Here is an 11552-nt window from a genome sequence, read left to right on the forward strand (position 1 = left end):
AGCTTTGAAGAAATGTGGTTTTAATTTTAGTTGGTAAAAGGCTGAAATATGTACACAGAACATTCACCTTTCAGTCGATAAGTGCAGAGCGCTTGATTAGAACAATGACGCCATTATATATTTAATTAAATACTGTAATAATCTAGTTGGTCTATATATATACCACTTCACACTAACCAGACATACAGCTGACCAGCGTGACAGTTTGATGTTCCCACGTGCCAGCAGCCGTGCAGGTGTTAGAGTCATCTGTACCGTATTTCAAGAAGCCATTATTACAGTTGTATGTGACAGTAGCATTGACCTTGAAATCGGGGTCGTTTGTGACTGTGTAGTCTCCGTTTGTTAAAGCCGGTGGTGGCCCACACCCTGTACAATGTGGAAAGTTTTGCATCGGTCATGGATGGAAAATTCGGATGGGAACAGATTAAAAGCAAAAGTAGGTCAAATACAAACTGTAAACAAATTTAATCAAAAGTTTTTTCAATATGTGCGTATCAAGTAACAAATGAATGGTTCACTAATTTAGTTTATTTATCACACCGGGATTTGAACCCAGTCTGTACGAATGGATACGAATCCCGATGTGGTTTTCTTCTAAATATGTGGTTTCAAAACCTATGGTACTTGCTCTGCAGGTTGGAAGAGATGACAAGCTCCATCCAACATCAGTGCATTCTGTCGTCGCATCGCCGACCCGAGTTAGCGCTGAATTAGAGCAAGTGTAGTTCAAACGGTCGCCTGTATGGTAAATTCCACCTGTCGATATGTTGAGGCTACTGTCCTGGGGCGGATCAGAGCAAACTACAATAAACCATAACCAATTTAAACTTTCTTGTGCATCTTCTTGTTTTACATTCACCTGTAATGGCCAACAGCTTGTATGTTTGGAAACCAAATAGAGAAATTTCATGTTTTTATCCATAAATATTCAAACGATGATCGCACCAACCATAAGGAAAGGATGAAATCAAGGCTCTTTTTTAGTTTTAACTGGCGATAGGTCAGTATAGCCAAAGAAAATTAAAAAGCATTGTTAATTGAGACAATTATTGCGCGTGAACACGGCATCTGCTTGAAACGTGTGTGTCTGACTGTAACTTCTTTTATGGCAGTCCCTTACGTCTCGAGATTTAATTGTGGTACTCGCCATGACATAGAAAATTTAGCCACAGACTTACCTACAACAGATGTAAGTTTCCAAATTATCATTGCAAAGCCAAGAATCACACAAAGGAGTGGCAGTGAATGAAAGATCATTTTGCTTTTTAACCAGAAAAATTTCAAAACTAACTTCTGTTGAACAAAACTAACACTTACCGAAATCACTCATTTATACATCAAAGCCAGAAACAGAAATAACAACCTTAAAGTTGTTCATTATCTTTATCTACTGACATTTTTGGTGGAACAATTAATTACTGTTGCTACCCTTTCATTTCTATACGCAAATAGGCCACATATTTTGTATGCATAATAAGGTCAATTTGCATGTAACAGAAGGTAGGATGCGGTTTCTTATGTTCTTGTTTTGTGTTGTTCTGAACGGGATTTAAGCCGTGTTTTATTAAAATATGCAATTTTTTTCTCGTTCAATTATCATTTGTAACCTATTCTTACTAAATATAGTGAATCGTGTTTTGAGTGGATGTGGCCTCCTTTTACAAAGATCTGTTTTCAAAAGTACGTGCAAGAATCATAATTTTAAAAATGTCAAACTTTTTCAATAATATCACATGCTAACAATTTACATGCGTCTTTATGCAGTTTACGGCAACATATTGGGCGCATAAAAATTACAAATAATTAAGCTGTCCGTTGTTACAGCGGTAAAGGTTTTGAAACAATCATTTTAATATAGATTTTGTCGTCAAACTGTATCACGTTTTTCTAATGCATATGTGGGTACCTAATTATTTTGTATTTCCCTCACGTTACCGAGTTTCTGTTCAATTGTGTTACGGGCGTATATGTAAATAACCAGCAAATACTTAAATGCAAATGTTACTTGTCTGTGCTATTTCACTGTAAATCAAGAGTTAAGGGATTCATTTGATGCAAAAACTACAGAAGTTATTCACCATATTAAGGCAAGATTTTTCACCAATGTGAAAATTTTGTCCCTAGCAAACTTATCTTATGATAGAAAAAGTGCGCAATATTTCCTTGAGGTAAAAGTACTCGCATGAATATAGGCGGTTCACAAAAAATTACTTGCATATGATTGGACGTTGTTATGGTGATACATGATACGCATGGTTGGTTTACGGATTTGGATGTGAATAGGAAATAAGGCAGGGTGTAATCATCACATGCTGCCCTGATCATATTGCAAGTTGTTAATGTTTCCTAGATAATGCACCTGCTGAAGATTGATGTTGGGAGTGCTGTTTTGGCCGTAATATTTTCTTGTAAAATTATACTCTCTTCAACACCTCCCTGTTTTTTCATGGTTAAACACATTTTATTGCAAGTAGTTGCATCCACACCAGAACATGTAATGGGACAAAGCTTTATTAACATAAATACGAAAGTAGTTGAGTATCGTATTAATCAACAACAGGTCACATTAACAGGGATATTCATTCGCTTGCAAATAGTGGAATCAGAATAAAGTTATAAACACTGCCAGTAGATAAAACCGGTCCTCGTGAGAGGTGAATGCTTTAATATCTAAAGACGAAAAACACAACAGATCAGTCCAGCAATGAAGTTGAAATATACATAGAGGACGATGTAAAAACTTGGTTACAAAATTCACGGATGCACGGACAACGATTTTCTCGTTATTGAATAAATACTGATTTATGCCGTCAGCGTTTGTTTTTTTGCTGACATTTTCTTTTCATGTAGTCTTATTTGTTTTGAAACAGCATATTTTGTTTCGCGTGATAAGTGAGCAAGAAACACAATATTATTTCTCCATGGCTCACTATACGAGTCTACTGATCAAGTTAGTTTTTAAAGCATTGGTAACCGAGTTCACGTTCATGATTAACTTCCGTCATTTTGGTTCATTATCAATGAACGCTCGTTTTTCATTCGTAATTTAATAATTGCAGCCACTTGCCCTTTCAGGTCCCATCTCACAATTAAATTCCAAAAATTTAGTTTTGGAGGTAATTTGTTTACATGCACCTGTGGTGACAATTTCTCTTGTGAAGGGCAACTACTATTGCTCTACAGAAAAACATGTTGTAACCGAATTAGGACAGCACACGGTGAGGTTTCGCAAATAACTCTAAACAAAGTCTGTAGATAAGGGGACTAACACAAAATCAAAAGTGTTTAAATTTCTTGTGACGCAATTTTCCACAAAAAAACACCTTAATATTTTTGGTACTTTTTAAACCAGATTTTCAACAACACTCTCCACCAATGGACTTCCTGACTAAATCCCTGAAAAAGGCTGTAAGGAATTCGGCTGGTCATAATTGGAAACATTTCTACAAGCAATTGTTCACGAGCAATACGAGACGTAATGCGTATTTGCCTAAAGATTAAACGTTTTACTGTTTCAGTTACTGCTTCATAATGCTGTCGATCGCCCGCCCAATTATAAATATGTTTTGCGTTGTTTTGGTGCCTTCATGGAGTCTTTAGGAACATTCCCTGTGTGGATTTTATTTTTCATACACCCAGATTTTAGAAGGGAAGCGACAATTCCTTTGAACATTTCACGCTATCCAGCATTTTTGAGGGGCATTGGTGGCAAACGCCCAATTTTTTTAATTTGCATCAAACGCTAGTGAATAGCTGACCATGCAACGTGTAAAATTTATGTCTGCTGTGAGGGAGTCGAAAATGTGCCGTCAGTTCGACGGGTTTTGCGGTTCATAAGCGTGACGACTGAGTTCCATTTTTTGCAATTTGCCTTAAATTGACGCTCCATTGAATCTCTGTTGTGCTTTGTTTACATCACACACAATATAACAATCGTCATTTCATCAATCGATACTTTGCACTTACCAAAGTCGTTCCCAACTACACAGCAATATATATTGCATAAATCGCAGCTAAATATTATACCGCAAGATGTCGCACAAACATCGCAAATCATGTCAATCTGATCGAAAAAATTAAGTTTGGAATTTGCAGGCATTATAGCTATGCCATGCCAATGCGATGGACTAAAGCTTATGCGGGAAAGTTACTGGGGAGCGATATTTCATTCTCATCTTAACACAGTTGCATTAGAGCTGATAACGTTATTCTTGGAATAGTGTCACAGTCGTTTAACACTTGTGTGCAGCTTCAGGTTCCATGTAGCTGAGATATTTGTTGTGTAAAAGATTTTGTTTTACCATGATCGTGAAACTATTACTTCAAGTTGCATTTGTTCTCTTATCTGGTTGCTCCAGTGAAGGTCAGTTAATTTAGACGATACTGCACTTTTTTACTATTTGCAACTTATAAGTTAGAAGATTATCAGATAAACCACCACGCTACAATTGTTTTCAAAACAATATTTTGCACTACCAGGCGGGATTCAAATTTTGTGCTGTTTGATAACAATTAACCTTGTTAACAGCGGAAAATTGGAAAATTCCTTAAAAATTTGCTCCCCTCCAAAAAATCCCTGCCTTTGCTTGATCACTTTTTGTAAATTCCCCCGCAATGTGGCAAATTACAAGCAATCAGTGCAATTCATACAATGTGAGTTAACAAACGTTAGCAATGTTTATCAGTGTTCAAACATCAACACTAAAACTACACTGCATTGGTGCTTTTGAAATTGTATTTCATAGTCATTTTGTCGTGAATTCGGATAAAAACTGTCAAATGACATTTGGTGATCGTATAATCGTATGACTTTGGGCCAATAAATGACTAATTTAGGAGCATAGTACTGTACAGTGTTGTAATTATTTGCGGACCTATAATAACTTAAGAGGGGTGTCCGCATGTGAGGTTAAAAATTGGGTGGGGAATCACCGATTTTTCGTTGTAAATTAAGGTTAGTTGTGATCGAGCAAACGAGGATTGCAAAATATGTAGGTCTGCATTAGCGCCAATCGTTACTGTGGCTTCCTGGCCTGCGCAATTGCGTAACCCTATGGACTCAAATGCAAGTTTTTCGGTAGTACGCGCCGTTGATTTATTACTGTTACTTTGAAAGAAAGATGATAAATATATTTGTAACCAAAAAAGGGATTAAATGTGCGGTTACGCCATCAAAAAAACATAAAAATAAACTCTATTTCGCATGCGTTGGCGCGCTATTCCTCTTTATACATTCACGTGCGCAGTTTTTTCTTGAGTCTTACTTTGAAAGGTACATGCGTAATATTTGCAACGTGTTTAACTACTAAAATAATTGACTTAACACACATGGAATTTACATGCCATTGCTACAACGTACACACTAAAAAACATTTCGTCCTTAGATTAACGAAAAATGGCCCTTGTTAGGTAACAATGCACCATGTCAGGAAACATGCCCAGTTAAAGCGAGGTGCGGTGAATAAACGTTGTAGTTGCCTTCGTTTTATAGTTAATGAAGTAGTCAATATTGATTACAGTGCTGCTTTCCAAGATGTATAGGTAATGTGTGCTGGCATTTGATGTTGAAAAATTTTATATCATACTGATGTGTATCATTTGGTTACTCACATTTCACATTACATGAACTTGGAATATTTAGTGGCACAAGTACATATATTTTATATGCTTTAACGAAAATATACATAATGCAAAAAAAGCATATTGGTAACTTTTTAGTATGTACATATTGTTGTATGGTTAAATGGCATTTTAAGAAATGTATATGCTGACATTTCACACAAAATGTTCTGACCAGTGTTGTTGTTTATTTCACCGCAGGGCAAACGTCTTTAATTGTAAACAACACACTTACCCCTTACCCATATCAAGCTCGTGGAAGTAATGCTGTATTGCAAACATATGTCAGTAAACCTAAACGTGGATTTGCAGGTCTCAAGTTTGGTAAAAGTCAAGAAGTAAGTGATTACTGGAGAATACAGTTTGGTAACATAAACATTACCTTGTCCGTTACTTATACACATCATAATGACAATCCAGAAGTGGTACATGTTATCACAACACAAGGCAGCCCCACTGTGTAGGCCATTTATAATTGTTATCTTCGCCTTTTCATTTAGCTTATAAGGTTCACTAGCCTTGTAGCCATGCTAGATCAGTCACAAATCGTAATTATAACTATTATTCTGTACTTACTCTTAAACAAAGTGCTGCTCTCCAACTTCTGGTGTGTTAGTATTACCTATAAATGACAAAGTACATTTTATTGATATCTATGCATTGATATGGTGATGTTTCTTGTTCCACAAATTATCTGTCCAGGTAGTTGGGATGGTGTGGTACTACTTACTGTGCAGCAAAGAAATCATTTAAAAACTTGGTTCAAGTTCTTTATATATTATCTTCATTCTGTTTCGCAATGATTGTTGAAAAAAAAACTCCCTGATTTTGCTGATACAATGTGCAACCAAATTAGTGGAATTGGTACAGGAGAGTCCCAAAACAAATAAAACATATTGAGTGTTTGTTTGTCATATGTACTGCCAAGCAGGATTTTGATCAGTAGGTGGAGTCACAAACAATCTAGATTTAACCTACTACGAACCACAATATCTCAGCATGTAGTATGTGGGTCCCGGAAAGCCCAGGATTGTGAAACCTGGAGGCTTAACTTTTTTGTTTTCCAAACTGCCAACAAGGGCAGTGAAGCATTTTATTTAACCTCCATTTTCAAGTTTAATTTAAAGTAAAAAAGTCTAATCCACACTTTGGCTGGCAATTTTCTACACAAATTAAACCATACCTGTGGAATAAATGAAACACTACATTTAGCTTGCAGGACACACTTTGGAAACCCTTGATGTAAATTGTCTTTGTGTTCCTATTTTAAAATATGAGACAAATTGTATGAATGTTTTGAAACAATTGTGTTGTTGTTTTACAGACAATCGCCTTTGTTTATAATGGTCTAGCAATATGCAGAAACCAATCCGAAATATTGGCAAATATTAAACGAAGGTATGTCTAGTACTGTAGAATAACTTTTAGCACTTTCAAAAATTTTAGTGGTGTTGTAAAATTTAAAAAAAAAAGTCATGTCGTTAAACAAAAGTATGATGAAATAACCATATGTGCATGTTTGTGTGCTAATTTCTAGGAAATTATTGTTTATTGCTGGCACAGAGTGGTAAATTTAGCATACCAAATGTCACTGAAACAGGTGCAGAAATATGTTAAGTGACATAAACGATGAAAGTTATCACTATCCAGTTACTTTTTTGGTTTTGAAGTTTATTCTTGAAACTGGTAGTTAAGAATCATTGTTTTGTAAAATGTTTCAATCTCATTGTCTTGGGTTGACATGTTTTCTTTTACACAATCTTCACATGTAGCCGCTTGCAATAGTTAAATATTATTAAAGTTTTCGCTGATGGTACAGTCCTAGCTTACTGTGTGTTGGCAAACAAAAGGCCCAAAACTTAAAGCATACCAAATTCCTGTTAAAGTTTAGGTATTTGTATGTATATTTTGTCAAGCTTGTAAACTTCTCTTGGTCTTTAAGTTAGTCAATCCAACTACAATTTCCAACATAATATTAGACCTTATTTATAATCAAATAGAATTCAAGCATAAAGCATTAACATAAACATATAGCAAACACATCCTAACAAGTAGAATACTAAACACTGACACAAACAAGTTCATACGCCAACTGAATAGGTTAACTGACAGCTCATGCATGTTCCCACAAACATAAAAATTGGTCGTGCAATATATGTAATAAAAAGAAAAGAAAATGGAAGTTAGTTAAAAGAAAGTCGATAAAAAATCAAAACTAAGCAAAGGTTTGCTTTGACCAGTATGGCCGGTTATCAGTTACGTGCATTATAAAACTCTCTGCTCACTAAGCAAGTCCAAAACATGTATTGTCATAGGCATGCAGAAGACAATTTGATTTTGTCAATACAAAATTGGGACTTTTGAAATTGCTTCTTGGAGAAGTTGTGATTTTAAAAGTTTTTGCAACACAATTTCCAAATGCAAGTTATGTATATTCTATCTAACAGCATATTTTAATATGTATGATTTTAATTAATGTGCAATTGTTTCTAATTTATTACAGATGTGAATATTCCACCACTGGACAATTCCATGTTTTTACTATAACATTCTACAACATGATGTCAAATTATTCCCTCTTGGGGTGGCAATTTGCTGGAAATTGGGCTTGGTCTAACTTTAGTGTTACAGGTGTAAAAATACAAATATTATTGGTTTAGTGCTACAATTTACAATAACTACTTATTGGCGTTTAAACAGTATTATTCTACAAGGATTGATTTTAAAGCTACATGAACCCCTAAAAACTAAATATACTATGAGGCTGCTGCATGGTGCCTGGAACGTTGATATAATGAAATTATTTCCTGAGAGCCATATTGCAGCAATAACACATGCCTGGCAGCATCAGTAATTTAAATATACTATTTTGTGTTTGTATTTACAACACCTTTTCGACACAGATTGTCCATCCAATTCATCACAAAATGGCCCTAACATCAATGCAATTGTTTACACTTACCAAGCAAGTGGAGTTTTTGTTTGTCCAAATGGACAAGAGTTGTTTTACAGTAACTCAACTCCTGGTATCAGGGATACAATTTGTCAAAATGATGCAACATGGTTTGGGGCTGAAGGATTAGGATGTTGGTCAGGTAATATGAGGATACTGTGCAGGGTGGTCACACTATTTCAAGGCTTTTGCATTATAAATTATGCAAATGTTCAGTATATTTCTAGTGTAACATGATAAAGTAGACTGCTTGGATGGTAAAAAAATGACGTTATGATTAAAAAGAAAGCCACAAATTATACATGTTTGCATATGTATGAGTTCTTTTGTCAATGTGGAATGGTAGTACAACAAATGACCTTTTGACACTTTCATAAACACCACAACACCCCAACACTTTTGCTAAAATGAACACCTTCAATGTATACCATGTGGACGTTTATAGTCTGTGGTTGCATAACATGTGATCTGTATTACAGCACCAATTGCAACTGTAACAGGGAGTTTTAATGGAAAAGAGGGAAGTACTGTGGGGATGGGATGTTTTTTTATGGAATCATTTCCACCTGCTTATGAATATATTTTTGAACATGATCATGGAAACCATACCCACAAAGTTGTAAGATAATTGTTTAAGTGCAGCTTCATGCAGTTTAGGTTATTATATAATTTTTATCAAAAAAATTTATGTGACTGGTCCCCAAAAAATTGTGACTGGTCCCCAAAATTGTGACTGGTCCCCTTTAGATATTGCAATGTGTTGACATTTTAATGAATTCACAATCATTGTACTTATTAATTGGTTTATCAATTACCTTATTTTATTCAAACCTGTAATCAGTTATCATCATTTAGTGATGAAAATAATTTTATGAATAAAACAGAAGTATTCCAAAATACTGGCAAAATATATTTGCTCGGCGTCAGTTATACTTGTTAAATGTCAACAGAAATATGAAATTGTTGGTTTTTGTTGTTTTATTTATGAACAGTATTATAAATACTACATATATAAGTACATTTGTTGGAGGCAGCTAATATATTAAAATTTAATCTTATGATATTTTATTTTATCAGCCTGTTTTTTTCAGAATCAAACAGTTAATCTAACTCTTACTCGTGAGATGAATGGAAAAACAGTTCGATGTCAAGCTGTTTCAAAATACACAAAAATAAAAAACAACATGGGATGGTCACAGCCACAAAGATTGAATGTAACTTGTAAGTTTAGCAAATATTTATTGTATAGACCAGTGGCTCTTAACCTGGGTTCGATCAAACCTCTGGGCTTCGATAGTGACGTTTCAGGGATTTGACGAAGGTCCAATGGTTCATACAAACTCAACAAACATTTGAGTCATATTTTTCTTTTAAATTAATTCCAGAATCTATTTAGTTTGTAACTTAAATAGACTTAAATTTAGTTTTGTAACTTAAATAGGCACGGGTAAGTTGGATTGTAACCATAGTTTCACTTCTGTGATGTAACAATGAACATAACAACTATTTGTACTCGCATAAGTTAAAATAGTAATTGCTGGGCACTTGTGTGAATTGAAAATTGTGCGTAGCCATGGCTGACATAAACAATCTGCACAAATGAACATTTCAAAACATATTTTTGCATGCTGTGGTGCAATCAATAGACATTACAGTGGCTATGCTAAATATGCACATTGTTGTTGGAATTTGTTCACGAATATACGATTATAAGAAGCAATCACTGGCAAATTTAACACATATATATTGACATTAGAATAAAATCATGTTGCAATAGCAAAAATATCAACGACATGTGTGATGTTTTTATGATTATATCCGAATCTTTTCTCTTATGGCACATTGCTAGTTTATATCATATTACAAATAACTAGTGCAGATTCTGGTCTGGTTTACAAAAAAACTGGCACTCGTTTTCAGCTGCAGTTCGATGTTTATAAATATCTGTTCTGGTGGCATTGGTGTACTGCGGTATTTAAAGCTCACACGGGCATCCTAACTATGAAATAATATGCGAATTCAAAATCTTGGACATGTAATTTCTACCCGATCCATCTTTAAACCATTGCATCTTTAAGTGCCGTAAATAAAAAACATAATAGCCTTGCATTCGAAACTGACTTTGCTTGGACACAGTAACCCAAATTCATTAAAATTGTGTTGGATTGAATTCAGTTCCTATTCCATTTCGTTTGCTATTTATGCTTATCTTATTCTTTATGTTATCGGGGTTCGATGAATGTTTGCAGAGGATCCAAGGGGTTCGGCGAGTTAAAAAAGTTAAGAACCAATGGTATAGACTGTCAAACCATTACATTCCACTGCAATTTATGGCAGTATAAGCTTATTCTGTCAGCTCAATCAAAATCAAATCTCAACAAATAATGTGGTTTTGCCCCATTAGCATTAATAGTTTTAGCTTTCATAATTTTAAATTGCTTAACAGCATAACAACTTGTACCACTTCAGCACCACCCTGGAGCTTGTTGGGTGTTTTTTAATGTGATTTGTCGACATTTCCATGAAAGAAAGATTCATCTATCTTTACTTTGTATCATAATGTCGAAAGCCAACATTTAGTTGTAGTTAGTGGTGTAAACTACATGTAATAAGAAATTTACAATGTGTTGTCAATTTAACAATGGTAGGTTACTTATTAATGACAGTTTAACCAATTTTTCTTGTCAATTGAAAAGGTTGTATGTCACAGATAAAAAGTTAAGTAAGTAAAGCAATGGCAGTTATTATGGGTTTAGAATCTGGACAAAGCCTACTTTAACCAGTGTATATTTATAGAAAACAAAACTGACCTTACCTTAAATGTTTCAAACTTCTATTTGTTATTATGAAAGGCTGCATTTTGTTTCTTTAAATCTTTATTCATATTAATGTAAAATTTACCCAACAATGTCATAAACATATAAAGTATCTCTCAATGCCATAACACATGGATGGCCACTTTTTTATATATCTGACA

At 34.6% G+C, this 11552-nt stretch overlaps 1 protein-coding gene across 1 annotated transcript in view; it reads left to right on the forward strand.

Moving 5' to 3' along the window:
* Positions 1-4251: 4251 nt before the first annotated feature.
* Positions 4252-11552, forward strand: part of LOC145899860 (uncharacterized) — a 111092-nt gene continuing 103791 nt past the window's right edge. Inside the window, exons 1-7 of the mRNA XM_082988786.1 lie at positions 4252-4366; positions 5824-5960; positions 6947-7020; positions 8126-8253; positions 8526-8717; positions 9055-9194; positions 9667-9796. Coding sequence (XP_082844912.1) covers positions 4306-4366; positions 5824-5960; positions 6947-7020; positions 8126-8253; positions 8526-8717; positions 9055-9194; positions 9667-9796 — 862 coding nt within the window. The 5' untranslated portion in view covers positions 4252-4305. The remainder of the gene's footprint in view (positions 4367-5823; positions 5961-6946; positions 7021-8125; positions 8254-8525; positions 8718-9054; positions 9195-9666; positions 9797-11552) is intronic.

This window comes from Ascidia mentula, chromosome 4, assembly GCF_947561715.1.
Source record: "Ascidia mentula chromosome 4, kaAscMent1.1, whole genome shotgun sequence".
Taxonomy (NCBI): domain Eukaryota; kingdom Metazoa; phylum Chordata; class Ascidiacea; order Phlebobranchia; family Ascidiidae; genus Ascidia; species Ascidia mentula.